The 14,808-nt window shown below is 44.4% G+C and overlaps 1 protein-coding gene across 1 annotated transcript in view; it reads right to left on the bottom strand.

Annotated features, from left to right (window-relative positions):
• Positions 1 to 719, bottom strand: part of LOC139664381 (metabotropic glutamate receptor 8-like) — a gene marked incomplete at its 3' end in the record, with an annotated part of 90,674 nt that extends 89,955 nt beyond the window's left edge. The window contains exon 1 of the mRNA XM_071543184.1: positions 177 to 719. Coding sequence (XP_071399285.1) covers positions 177 to 719 — 543 coding nt within the window. The remainder of the gene's footprint in view (positions 1 to 176) is intronic.
• Between the last annotated feature and the right edge of the window lie 14,089 nt (positions 720 to 14,808).

The following is a 14,808-nucleotide window of genomic DNA, read 5'->3' on the forward strand; positions in this document are numbered from 1 at the left end:
ACAGAACAGAACAGAACAGGATAGAATAGAATAGAATAGAATAGAATAGTCAAAGCCTTACCTTGAAAAGGATGAGAAGAGAAGAGAAGAGAAGAGAAGAGAAGAGAAGAGAAGAGAAGAGAAGAGAAGAGAATAGAATAGAACAGAATAGAATAGACATGAAAGCCGACCCCTACCTTAAACAGGCGCAGGATGTTGGCCACCATGATGGACACGGAGCTGGCCGCGGCTCCTATCACCCCGACGATTTTATCCGGCTTGGCGAAGATAGGAGGGTCTCCGTTCGCACAGCGAACGTCGGAGCCGTCCTTCTCTATCAGCGCCTGGACGAAGGTCAGCGACTGCTCCAGAGCGTACGTGTCCCTGGAGCAGGTATCCAAGATGCGAGCCCCCAGCGTGATGTTGGGCAGCAGCTCGGGGTCCTTGTTGATCAGGTCGATGGCGAACATCATGGCCTCCAGACGGTGGATGCCCTTCTCCTTCTTCAGCTCCCCGCAGGGCGTGCCGCGGTCGCCCCGTGAGTGCACGGGAAATAATCCGCCGAGGATGATGTCCCCGTCCAGTCGGATGGAGTGCGCGTACTCCGGCGCCGCCTGGGGGTCCGTGGGGATCCGCAGAGGGGTGGCGAGGGCTAGGAGCCAAGTGTAGGAAGTAGCCACAAGAAGGAAGATGACAGAGGGAGACCGGGACGAGGAAGCGGGGTTGCACTGGGGTTCCATGATCGGCAGACGGGATCGACAAGACGAAGAGCCCTTTAGCAGGAGGCGATCTCACCAGAGGCTTCGGGGTAGGTATTCCAGTCGACCAATCAGAATCGACAGTGTGCTTTAAGGAACATCGAAGGGGCGGGCCCTTCCTGTTGGTCAGCGAGGACGGGGGTCTGGACCCCGGGGGGGCGGAGCTAGCCGAGCCCCATGAGCGAAAAGGAGGGGTGAGAAAGAGAGAGCGTGACAGGGAGTGATAAAGAGAGTGACAGAGTGGCGATGTGACAGTAATGTGTCAATAATCTAGTTAGGGAGTGGAGTCCTGCTGTAATCCAGAATTCACATCTTCAGTAGAGCCTGTTGGAGACAGAGAGAGAGAGAGAGTATACATATTAATAACCCAGGCAACACACACAGCAGAATACGTGTGTGTGGAGACCGAGAGAGGGAGAGAGAGAGAGAGAGAGAGAGAGGGAGAGAGAGAGAGAGAGAGAGAGAGAGGGAGAGAGAGAGAGAGTGTCTAAGTACCTATGTGTACATCAAGCCGTTGTAGGGATGTACGGTCCATCTCACAAACACATGTAAACACTCACGGGCAAGGCAAAAACGCACTCAGGCATGCCAACAGCAAGTCACAAAATACACACACTTATATGCTCATTCACTTGCACACACACACTCACACACACACACACACACTCAGGCATAGTCTTTCTAGCAGACCTGTCAAAATCTTTACTGTCATCCCATTATCGGAAAAACCGATGTCTGTCAGTTTGTAATCACCTTTACACACACACACACACACACACACACACACACACTCATAGCCTTGCATATCTATGAGTGGAACAGCTGTTAAAATGACAGCAGAGAACCTTGGCTAGCTTCGTATTCACACGAAGGCACAGACCTCCGACTACCTGCTGCAGTGGAGAGAGGGAGGGAGAGAGAGAGAGAGAGAGAAAGAGAGGGAGGTAGGGAGAAAGAGAGAGCGAAAGAAAAAAAAAGAGAGAGAGAGAGAGAGAGAGGGAGCAAGCAGAGACAGAGAAACAAAAAGAGCGGGGGGTAAAGAGAGAGAGAGAAAAACAGAGATACTGGGGTGAGAGATAGAGGTGGGAAACAGAGAGACAGATGCAGAGAGAGAGATACCGTGTGAGACAGAGAGAGAGAGAGAGATAGAGAGAGAGAGAGAGAGAGACATCGGGGGAACAGAGAGGTTTAAACTGGTGCCTTGAAGGCAGCAGAGTTGCGTCACTCCAACACCTGCTTGCTGTTTCTGCTGCAGCCACATAAACACATTACATCCCATACACCCCATCCCCACCCGACCCCACCCCACCCACCCCAACACGCAACTCTCCTACAGGTAGAATTAGCCTGTAAATATGCCTGCGATTTGAATCCCTCCATTGTTAAGAATATTGAATGTATAATTGTTTATATGCCATGTTTAGTGCTTTGCTCTGCCCATTTAGCAACAGGGAATTGAACCTCTAACCCTGGGAGTAATGGTGTCATGCTCTATCCTTCAAAGTGCTATAATCTATAACTTGGTTTCTTGGTTTCTTCAGGATTGACAAACCGGTTGGTTCCTACATGACACGAGTACCAATATGTTTTCATTAGCCTGTGTCCCAGGGATTAATTTTCTCATTTGGCTCCCCTGATCCAAAACCCCTGATCTTTTACTCAGAGACTGTTTACACTCAGGAGGCAATTTGTTGAAATTTTCTTCCCAAAAAAGAGGATTAAATGTAGGTTGTTATTTTTCCCTCACCTTTTTCCGGAAAACAAAAGGAGCATCTATTGTATTTGCTAGCGAGGGATATTCAGGCCTGAAATAATTCCCAGGGCGTTATACTGTTTCCCTTCTTAGTAAAGACGTAAAGCTTCTGCAAATTTGAGAAAATGAACATTAGAATGGAAGCGTCTGAGAACTGTACCAGATACGACATTCATTTCAACACCTTACAATACTGTACAAGGCTGGTGGGCGTATCATGGCTATCCCCATTTCCTTTTATTCTGTCATTTCTGGATATTGGGGCCACCGCTCTGAAACGCCACTCTTTATTATGGATGTCCTGCTTACCTCAATACACCCAACCTATCCTTTTGAGATGGCCTATTTCACACAATTCAGCCGTTTAATTAGCTTGGCGATTCACTCAGTTGCTTGACATTATCTTTCCATAGAACATAATGCCTCAGTACAAAAGACTTGCATCCTAAATGAGGACAACAGAAACACCAGAAGAGATGGTGTCCACTTGATAATCCCAATGGATCCCAATGAATGCAATGGATCTTTACATGAGATCCTATGAGCAGGAACAATTAAATTCCATAAGTATCCCAATACTCTTTCCCCCCCTCAGCCTTCCTCCTGTCTCAATAAAGTAAAGAAGACCAAGGGGAATAAGACAGATTGTTCAGATTGTTGTAGGTCTTGAAAACATTCAGGAGGCCTGCCTAATTTCACCCGCTTAGGGCGCCTAACAGGTTTTGGGCTCAGATCTCATCACAGCATGGGCTGCTCTCTCGATGAATCCATTTATAATTCGATTCTGTCCCAATTAATTCATCAGTTTTCTACTCTAAATGGATTTAGGTCAAAGCCACTCATACGCAGCCAAGGCCTGCTATGATTAAAAACCCTGCTTTATATAGGTTAGCCAGCTCTTATTCATCTGCTAACCCCAAGAATTGTACCCTCCGTAATATTGTTTATTCAACACTTTCTCCTTGGATTCAGGCTCCACTGGGCATGTGCACAGAGATGATCCAAAGGAGGCTTGGGGCGCCTGTCTTTTTGCATTGCCACATACAACTGTGCGATTGTGGTGCATATCTACGATCATGTATGGGTTTTTTTTTACCATCATTTGCATCTTAAACAGGGAATCATACCCATGAAAACGAGGTAATCCACTTAAGCAACTGCACCCAAAGGCACCAAAGATAATTTTATGCGTGGGAATGCTCTTTTTTTAGCTTGAGCCCATTCCCATTATAATTTCTGCATATAGTCTAATAGAGTCCAGCATAGTTCAGAGATTCAGGTAGTCTTGTTAGAAGACTATGGCTGGATTGGGTTCATATTTCATCTTTGCGGCACTCTTTGTATGCAGCGCACATCTGATCTTCTCATGGCATCTTCCCAAACAGGGAGCAACCACATGGACTCTGATTTTCCCCTTGGATGGCCTAATGAAAATCCTTATAAAAATCCAGGGATAATTCATAATTCAAAAACAGTTAACATCTGTGTAAGATGTAACTACATCCATGTAAGATTTAACTACAGTACACCCAAACATCTCTGGAGGGGAACCAAAAGATCAGATCAGGGCATTGTGGGTCTTTGCTTTGCCACTGTGAAGGAACCAAAGCCCTCAGGTTATTATGAGTTTCATGTCTCATTTAGAGCAACGTTCATTGAGAATTATCATATTTCCAAGGGGTGAACAGCAGTGACAGCCTTGTCCACGTGTTCATACAACAATACCACACACACGGCATTATATCTGCCTGGCTGCAACTGTTATACCACAGAACTTGAATAGACAGTCATTCCACTGTTTGTCATGGTAATTTGGCTAGTACAACAAAAAATGGCGACTATGGAGATTAGCAGTTGTTATGGTGACAACGCAAGTCTGGGCATTAAGGCCGTAAAGTGTCTCACACTTGCTTGAGAACTGTGCAGATGTGTCTGTTGCACGAGTGATTAGCAAACTGTCAAAACCATAGGTCAAAACTGAAAGCTGCTGCTAGCGACAAGGTTAACGTAGCATTATCAAACATTTTGCTTCTCTCGCTAGCTCTTCTCGTCAAAATCAGCATATTAGCATCATCAAACAGGTACCATTAACTTAATACTGCCTCTTAAATGCTATAAACTTACGTAGCTTAGCCTACCTCTAGTGAAGAAGGAAAGTTAGCATTCACTAACTTCAAACAGAGACAGATTAACTCAACTCAGTTCTTCTCACTGTGCAGATGTCAAAACCTTTCATCTCTACTTAAAGAGACAGCAGCAGCTTGTATCACCTAGTTGTGGCATGAGTGACAACTTAATTCAACTGCAATGCCAGTTTTCCACTGCTTTGGCAAAACCTCTCCCCTCAGTGACTTGCCGTAAATCGGTTTATACTGAAGCTAGCTCAGCGGTACACATAAAAATGGCCGCCGCTCCGACCATCCAGGAACGTTGCTTTGGATGGGAAAGAGCGTTCTACCCATTCAAGTTGTGTGCATATTATCCAGTCGATCTTGGTCATTACTCTCTACACTCTCTACGCTCTGACCGGAGTCCCTGTCTTTAAAGCCCTATCTCTAGTAAAGGCATGACAAGATAAAATCTGCTTTAACAAAGGCTCAAAAAGCAGATTTTCTCCTCCTGCGTGTTTCCGTCTAAGAGAAGGAAGTCGGCATCCCAAGAGGGGAGGTTTCCAGCTCTGTGATGGTGAGTGTCTGGGAGATGAAGGGGGTATAACCCTGTGCAGCGCGCCGGCTGGCTCATCACTCTTTTTAATTTACACCAATGGCTGGATGTCTAGGTGAGTGTCGCCTAATCTCCGCTCCACTTTTTTTTATCTCGTCTCCTTTCCTCTCTCTCTCCTGTACCCTCCTCTTCTCTCCTGCTCTCACCTCCTTTCCTCTCCTCTCCACTCCTCTCCTCTGTCCTCTACCCTCCTCTTCTCTCCTGCTCTCACCTCTTCTCCTCTCCTCTTCTCTCACCTCATCTCCTCTCCTCTTCCCTTCTCTTGGCTTCTCTCCTCTCTCCCTCTCCTCTATTCTCTTCTCTTTGCCTCTCCTCTCTTCTCCTCTACCCTCCTCTCTCCTGCTCTCACCTCCTCTCCTATCCTCTCATCTCCCCTCTCCTCTTCCCTTATCTTGTCTTCTCTCTTCTCCACTCCTCTCCTCTGTCCTCTACCCTCCTCTTCTCTCCTCCTCTCACCTCCTTTCCTCTCCTCTCCTCTCCTCTCCTCTGTCCTCTACCCTCCTCTTCTCTCCTGCTCTCACCTCTTCTCCTCTCCTCTTCTCTCATCTCATCTCCTCTCCTCTCCTCCCCTCTCCTCTTCCCTTCTCTTGGCTTCTCTCCTCTCTTCCTCTCCTCTATTCTCTTCTCTTTTCCTCTTCTCTCCTCTCCCTCCCTGTCTCCTCCTCTCCTCCTTTCTCTCATTCTCTTTCCTCCTCCTCTACCCTCCTCTCCTGCCCCCTCTCCTCTCCTCCTTTCTCTCATTCCCTTTCCTTCTCCCCCCTCCTCCCTTTGCCTAAATCTTCCTATCTTCTCTCCCTTCTCTCCTTCCTTCCATTTCACTCTGTTGCTTTCTTCTCCCCTTTTCTCACCCCTCCATCCTCCCCGTCACCTCCTTCTTTCTCATCCTCTTTCCTCCCCTCCTCATTTACCTTCTTGCTCTTTTTTTCATCATCCTCTGCTCCTCCTCCTCCTCTCTCAGACTATTCTATCATATTGCCTTCTGCAGGCCTCCTCTTCTCTCCAGGGATTGTGCTGCTCTTTTCAGAAAGTGATAGCTTTTCTGCCGCTCTGTCCTCTCCCCATCCTCTTCTCCTCATTCTCTCACTGTCTCTCTCTCTCTCTCTCTCTAACTAGCTGTCTGTCTGTGTCTCTCGTCATCTATTGCGGACCGTCTCTCCCTCTGTCTCTCTGTCACCTCCGTCTTGGTCTCTCTCCTTCATAACCCCCCCCCCACCTGTTCCTTCCCTCTCTCCAATCTCCTACATCTCACACAATTTCTCTTCAGCAGCTCTCTCTCTCTCTCTCTCTCTCTCTCTCTCTCCACTCCTCCCTCTCCCGTTTTACAGCGGCATCACCAGATGTCTATGACATTTGATTTTGCAAGATCAGAGACAAATGAGGCAGATTGTGAGATTCCAGAAAGATTCCACAAAACATCTGAAATCACTCAAATGGTGACACTCCACCATTTCTGATGAATGTCATCCACAGGTTTAAATAGGCTACATTTTTGCCATTTCTTCCTGCATATTCTGACACATATCCTGAAGTGTATGTCATTTTTTCCCCCCAGTATGGATACATGCATAAAATATATCCTATATTGATAGGAGACCGAGCTAGAGCGTCTGACATGATGAAGTCATGTGCCTTGTGATAAAACACAGCTTACAGGTTGATAAATTAGACTGTGTGAGATCAAAGTCTAGGGTGTATGCTCATTATATATAAAATGGGCTTCTGTACTACACTGGTGTTATTCTGATTGCGCCCCTAATTAAGACAGCACCAGCCCCAGTAAAGGCAGAGAAACACCATTACAACGACATCAAATTACAATGTGAAACACAATATGAGCGTATTTCTTCATTTTTAATGCGCTGTGTACCAATATTGGCAAGCGCTGTGTGTAACTCTCCACATATTGAGTTGCAACATATTGAGCGAAATACTGTGCCCCTATACCCCTTTCCATGAGCTGCTATTGATAAGACATTTACTCCCCTCACCTCTATTGTCCAGTGGCTACTTCCACGTGAAATTAAAAAAAAAATATGAGTGAAATCGATAAAATCCTCAAAGAAACAGGCAGCGTAGCGAGTAAATTAATAGAAAATGAGACAAGAAATAAGATCGGGTCGTAAATCCATCACTAGAGGAATGCCAGGACCCTGAATCGACACCTACAGAGAGGCAAAAAAAAAAACACAAGGCAACAGCATGTAGTCAGAAAGGGGGGGAAAAAATAAGAAATGAGACTAGATGAGACTCCTTGATACCTCAAAAAATCAAATCCATCCCAGGGTGGCTGAAGGGTTAGGGGGGACCGTCTCCAGCCTCTTCCCGGGGCTCCTCGGGGTCCCTGTCCGCCTCAGGCAACTTCCTTGCGGAGCTCAGCAGTTTTGTTATTTTTTTTAGCCCCCCAAAATATCAGTCCTCCCGGATTTTTACCCCCACACAACAGCAAAAGGATTTAAAGAGAATTAGACCATCCGCAAGCCGGTTAAATAAAAGAAAAAAAACATTAAAAAGTGCTCCTCCATGAGCACCAAGGCTGATTTGTTGGTTAAAATGCAATAAGTATTCCTAGGCTTGTTTAAGGAGACAATAGAGGGAGACGATGCCCAAGAATGAGACTCAGATACAGAGAGAGAGAGAGAGAGAGAGAGAGAGAGGGAGTGAGAGAGAGTGAGAGTGCTGAGGAATTCCTAATGCACGGTATACAGGAGACCAGAGGATGTGTCATTCATGATCAATAATGTTGGTAAACCCACCTGGTTTTTATCCATGGTCTTCTCCGAGGTTTCCCCACTTTGCGCATAAACCCTTCCCATAAACCCGCTCGCCTCGTGCACCGCGGACGCGCACAGACTCCTATACGGCTCCGGTTGTCGGCGCACGACTCCACAGCCAAATGAATCACAAAAAATACTCCCACTGTCTCTCCCCCCTCTCTCTCTCTCTCTCTCTCTCTCTGTCTCTCTCTCCCTCTCTCTCTCTCACTCGCTCACTTCCATACATGCAACATATTTATTTCAGGCATCGAATTTTTTTATCCGTCTGCACCAAATCATGGTCTAATTGCGCAATTGTCGATCAGCAAAGTCCGCCGAATCAATCAAGTTTATTACTAATCAATCCGATCAATAGCCACCGCAATAGAGGGCTTTGGTCAGTTATTTCAACACATTAATAAGTCATCAAAATATGCTCACATAGGCGTTGCGCCACACTCTTAATTGCCTGAACCTCAATCCATTTTTACTGCGCCCATTGATTCCCCCTTGTAAACCCATAGCGCCACGGCTCTATGTGGTGAATCGAATTAAATAAATGAACCGCATCCCATCTGCTGTGTAATAACAATTTGATAAGCTGTGTGGAGTGAGAAACCAGGCAATCGAAACAGACCCGGGTGTTCTCTCATGTGACAATGTGTGAGCTGTGCGCAACATGTCCAATTTGTGGCGTTGCCGCTACGGTGCGGTGCGGAGACGCGGAGCAATGCCGCCATCTCGCGGCGAGGGTCCTGTAATTGCAACTGAAGACCAGCAGCCAAGGGTCCGCAAACCTTTATTATCCGAAGAGAGGGATGCCCAGGTGAAAAAGTTTGGGAGTTTTCTCAGGTGATACAAGTGAGTGAAACCAGAGATCATGACTTCATGTGTCTTATTCTGCACGGTACACTGGATCAATGGACGACTGCAGTGGTTCCCAATCTGCGGTCTGGGGACTTCAGAGGTCCGTGAGAGGGTTCCAGGGGGTCTCCAGCAAAATGAGGATAATTTCAATTTCATTTTATTATTTGATTCACTATAAGTTACCACCAGGAGAGTCTAAGAATGATTAATCTGATAAGAGGTTTCACTCTCGCCACTGTTATTTCCCCACACACATATAAACATCTAGATGTCTCTCAGATGGAGGATGCTGGGATAAAACTTTTCGATCAAATAGGGGTCTGGTTTGTTTGCGGGGCCTTGGCATGGAAACCCATGCACTACTGGTCACTCACTACAATTACCATAAGATGTCCTGCACTGTCTCTTTACACTTTACACTTTGTGCGGTCATGTTGCCCTTGTACCAAGTGTCAGTATACACTGTGAATCTGTGACTCTTCACTGATGTCACCAAGATAAACCCCTGTGCCTTTATTGTACTTGGTGACATCAAATTAAATGGTAAATTACACACCAGGAAATAATATGGAAAAGGCAGGGGAAACAAGAACCCTCCAACATAAGTAAAAATGGGAATGTCCAAATAAAAGAAATTCCTGTGAAAGAAAATTAAATATCCTCCCTGCAAATGCAGTAAACAAACTTGATTGATAGAAGCATTTCTGAGGACAAAAAGCCGCACAAAATTCCCCTTAGGGGTTTAAAGCAGTACAGTTTTATTTATTAAGTGGTTGGTTTAACATTCTTGTCACATCTGAAAGGCTTCTCTAACTCTTCTCTGGTTCTCTAGAAGGTGAGCTTAATAAGATATTACGAATGATGATGAAAAAAAAGAACAAGATTAAAAAACAGTCTAAAGAATCTCTCGAGGTTTGACTCCCGTTCTCTTGACACATGCCACCAAGAAACATGTCCTCCTTCAAAGGAATGAGATTATAAAGAGAAAACTCAAAACATGGAACAAAGAAAACTTGCCTCGCCACAAAACCGCAACGGAGTAGAAACTAGTCAGACATAAGTTTGAAGAATATGGTCAACCAACAGTAAAGTACAGTCAATAACTACTGTGGGATTCAAAGTCTATTTGAACATTTTATTCTGCAGATATAGCTATCATTTATACCATCCATATAGGATAAATCAATATATACATGTTTTCAAGACCTCGTTGCACTAGCGCTTTCAGTTAGAAAAATAAAGTTTGGTCTGTCCTTTTTTCTGGTTTTGTTCCACTTCATGGCTTTCCGATTGAACAAGACATATCTACATTTGGTCTGTCAGAAGGTCACCGTCTTCCTCAATCCTTTCCTCTGGACTGTTGTAATGTGCCAGTGTTTCAAAGACTACCTCGGGGGTCTAGTTGCTGTGATCTAACAAATGCCAGCCCCTAAATCTTCCACTAAACGAAAACACTTGCGTTTTCAATGGAACTGATGCAGCATTTAGGCTAGGAGTCCAAATAATGGAGATTCTATAAAGTAAGGATAGAAAAGTTCACAAAGTTTATGTTAAACCGCCCCTACATTTTTGGTTAATGAAAAAAAAGAAAGAAAAGGAATTCATGTTCAATGTAAACGATGCAGCATTTAGGTTAGGAGAACTGGACTATGGGTATTTAACAGCAAACTGGCATAGCAAAGTAGGGCATGGATCGTTTCCTTCCTTTTCATGTTACTGCTCCCATTTTTGGCCATTTTTTGGCAGCCATTTTGTGTCCATCAAAGTGATTGGGATTAGCACCACCAACAGTAGCCAGCTGTGGACAGTCGAACAGTTGGTTTCAATTCAAACCCCTTGTATTTCTACCACATAGGCACTAGAGATAGACAGCTGTGTGTCTGCATTGCAGTAACTCCACATTCACCCCACCAGTATTTATGGCTGTAGCGAGTGTCACAACGATAGGCGGGATTTAAAGTAGTGGGTGATAGGTTTCTGATGAGAGATGTCACCCAAAAGTTCACCTAGAGCCCCCTTTTCCGTAATGACAAGCAAGGTGACAGTGGTCAACATCAGCCTAACATGAAGTCCTCCTCCTGGTTTCTCGTGCTGGTAGTTGTTGGTAGTTTCTAGTGGTGTGTATATTATGGTTACACCTCAAGGGGCTTGTCTGTGCAAAAAAAAAATCACTGCACTCACACACATCACTGCTCATTGAAATGTGCAGTCTTATCTGTTAGCTGTAAATTGGATTCTCTCACATTAACACAAGGGAATGGCCAAGTAGGGGCTAATAATGGGGTTGATTTGGTAAAGAGCTAGCCTGAATGTCTCGCCTGTGGTAGCACACAGTAGAACTGAAGAGTTATATTCCAAAATGCTACATATCCATTTTGGGAGGAAAATATATCTGAAGGTGATGTGATTTGATTTAATATCTCTCAGATATAAAGGATAAGTCTTTAAAAGTGTTATTTGATCGTTACGTCTCCTACCATCCTTTAAAAAGTATCATTACTGACTCCAGTTTTGGGCTTTCAATCATTTTGTAAGAGTAGGGGTCATTTTTGTTCAAATGGTGTATATCTCATTTCCTAACAAAACTCCTCAATACTGCCAAACTTAAGAAGCATTGATGCATCATGCAAGCCTTGCTTAACATAGCCTTATGGTTCCCTATATTCCCCAGCCTATTACTGGGGCTGATGATCAGGCTAATATGCAGAGTTACAGCAGGGTATGGTCAAGGTAAAGGAAACACATGCATGAATATCTTACTTAATAGCTGGTACGCTGTAATGGTACGGCGTTTTTTGTTTTGTAGTTCAGAGTATTTCAGATCAAAGGGTAAATCTAATGCAACCATAATGATTTTGAGTGACAGTGGTAAAAAAAATGTTGCGTAAGGAGGTCTGAATTTCCCATAAATGCTCATTTGGGATAACAATCCGGAAATTGAGAAGGCTTTGGCAAATGGCAGACATCATTGCCATCCTGTTCAAACCATTGGGTAACCACTTGGGCTTTGTTGGTGAGGGCACAGACATCCTGGAAAACACTGTTCCCACAAGGAAAGAAACGCATTACGGGACAAAGTTGATTGGTAAGACTAATGATGTTTGTCGTGCTAGAATCTGCCTCACACTCTCGGAGGTGATTGGATTTTTTCCATGCTAGAAAATGCACCTCACATCGATGCGAACCGTCAGAACCCGTTACTGAGACTGCAATCAGGCCAGCAGGAAAAAGGCAGAAGATAATGGGGAGAAGTAAGAAAACAGGAATCTCCATTAGAAATTGATAGAAGTGGCATATAAAAAACTGAACTCCTGAAGGGAAAACTGAAAAATATAGCTTGGTCTTTCCCGTATTTTGACCATACCCTGTAATTTATGAATGTCTGATCCACTAAAACATGACTCAGACTGTAGGGCCTGATACTGGTCAGAGAGGGCACTTCACCCTGTAATAAACTGGCAACTAAAGGAAACTGGTGGTGAGTTTTCTAGTCTGTGGGCTGTTTGCATAAAGTAACTTAGAATAGGAATGCTGATCTGTGATGTGTTTGCTTCTCATTAGTCAGAGGCTCCATTTATATAGGAAGAAAAATGTGATTTTCAACTCCGTGGTAAACATCTGATCTAAGGAATCAACTGGGGAAAAAAACACTTGCCGTGTTGTGATTTCTCCTCTTTAGATGGCATGACACTACAGTGCTTCCATTTCAGTAGAATATGCTCCTAAAAATAAATATGCTACCTAATGGCCAATTTATACTTCTGCATCGAAGTGTGCACCTCAAGCTTACGTGCACCTCTCCAAAATGTAACCGCGTGTAGGGCGACAAGATAGTGAAGACAATGGAGCAGATCAAAGAGAGACCAGCTGAGGAGGTCTGTTCATTTGTAGACACCTCATCTCTGAATTATCAAGATTACCAGATGTCACTGAATTTGTGGTGAGAAATATCCCAGAACGCGAGTTTCAGAGAATGTAAACATTACTACTACTTCTTCTTCCGTGCTAACAAAGCACGCCGCCTAGCGTTTCGGTGGTCTACGCGCAGAATCACCAATGCAGAACTATAAATGCTCAGTAGCAACGGCGGCACTTAAAAAAAAAAGAAGCACATCTTGTACAGGAGATTCAAAGTAGTGGATGGAAATCTGCAACAGTTTCACAGATCATTCTCAGATTTTTTTCCCTACGTGCCCTAAGTTTTCCACTGTGGCAGTATACTGTATATATGCGCCTCGGAAAAGATGTCAATAAAACTTTGTGCCGGCATGAGTACCTCACATCAGTACCACAAGGAGTTGAAAATCAAATCTTTCATGCTAGTGTAAATGCAGCCATACTGAAGTTTATATGGTCATGTGACCTGAGCAGTGAATTGAGATCCGTACTCTAATCTGAGAAGCTTTCTGCGCACAGTACCAGATATCTGAAAACATGAGTAGATACACACAGTGAGGCGGGGAAACAACACACTAGCATGGTACACAGTCGTGTCCTGCTGGGAGATTCCCACCCAAACAACATACAAGATCAAGATATTTTGTTTTTTTGTTGATCTGTCATGTTACATAGGTGGACTTAGCTGTCTCCACTCTCAACAGACTACAAAATGGTAAGAACGAATGACTGACAGGTGTTCAGGGAGACTGGTAGCAATGCTAGCGAGTTAGCTGTGCCCCACAAATAGCCGGATGTGTGTATCTGAGCAGAACTGCTAGGGTCACTTTCTGTTTTCTCTTCCAAAAAAATAATAAAACAGTTTGTTTCCAGTCTGCTTCCAATCCAGTTCTAATTCTTTCTCTCTCTCTCTCTCTCTCTCTCTCTCTCTCTCTCTCACACACACACACACACACACACACACACTTACTTCCATAGTCTACCTTCATCCTTTCACTAAAGGGGGTTTACCAAGACCAACCCGGTGTGAATCAGTCGTCTGTATATGGATCTATATTTACATACAGTAGTAGTAGTGAGTCCTCTATACACTACAGTCTCTTCCCGGATAGTAGCGCCACCATCCGGCCAGCTTGTGCACTACAGTTGGCTCTCTTCAAGAATCTCTTTACAAAAATGTCAGATTCCAACAATATATTTGGTCCTTAAGAAAAAGGTGGAAAATCCTTCCTGCTTCACACCTCTATCGTGCTCCATTGTTTTTCTTTTGTTTTCCTTCTTCTCTCCTGAGCTCCTTCCATTTGTCCAGCAATTTTTTCCAATTGAAAGTTGTGAGTCTCCTCTTCATCATTGTTAGTGGCTCGCTCGTCCATTATCCCCAGTGCTCTGTGGGTAGGGAGAAAGAGAAAGAGAGATGAGGCGGGAGGAGAACAAAAGAAAGAACAGAATGCAGAAAGTGAGAAGGAGAGGGAGAAGGAGACAGAAGGGAGGAAAGAGGTAATGAATAAGCAAGATAAAGCAATACTGAGACAAAGAGAGAAGATTTCTAATGAGCAGAGTGATACAGAGAGAGAGAGAGAGAGAGAGGGAGAGAGAGAGAGAGAGAAAGCAGCAGCTGGTAAAAGGCGCTGAGCGGTCAATTAAGGCCTGCAGAATGATTCTCATCTCTGCCCCAGGGACTGGTTTCACACACTTAACACACAAACACACATGCACACACACACGTACACACACCTCTCTTGCCATAAAGGCAACTCATATATTACGAGCCAACACACACATTTAGACATACACAAACAAATTTACTCGAGCACACAAACACAGCGGTGTTTCTTTGTGTTTTCCCAATACACACACAGCAGCATGGAGAGAGAGCGAAGAAAGAAAGAAAGAAAGAAAGAAAGAAAGAAAGAAAGAACGAAAGAAATAAATCAAGTGCAACTCAGAGACAGTGAGAAACAACAAAGAAAAAGAAACAGAAGCAAAGAGAAAGAGAAATAGACAGCGACAGAGTGGCAGAGCTACAGAGTCTTAGTATTGTAGGTAAAACCCCTTCAGTTCTTACACTGTGTGTGTT

This window comes from Centroberyx affinis, unplaced genomic scaffold (genome assembly GCF_046629955.1).
Source record: "Centroberyx affinis isolate AG114_WGS23_722 - 3 ecotype Tasmania unplaced genomic scaffold, CSIRO-AGI_Caff_v1 ptg004260l_1, whole genome shotgun sequence".
Lineage (NCBI taxonomy): Eukaryota > Metazoa > Chordata > Actinopteri > Beryciformes > Berycidae > Centroberyx > Centroberyx affinis.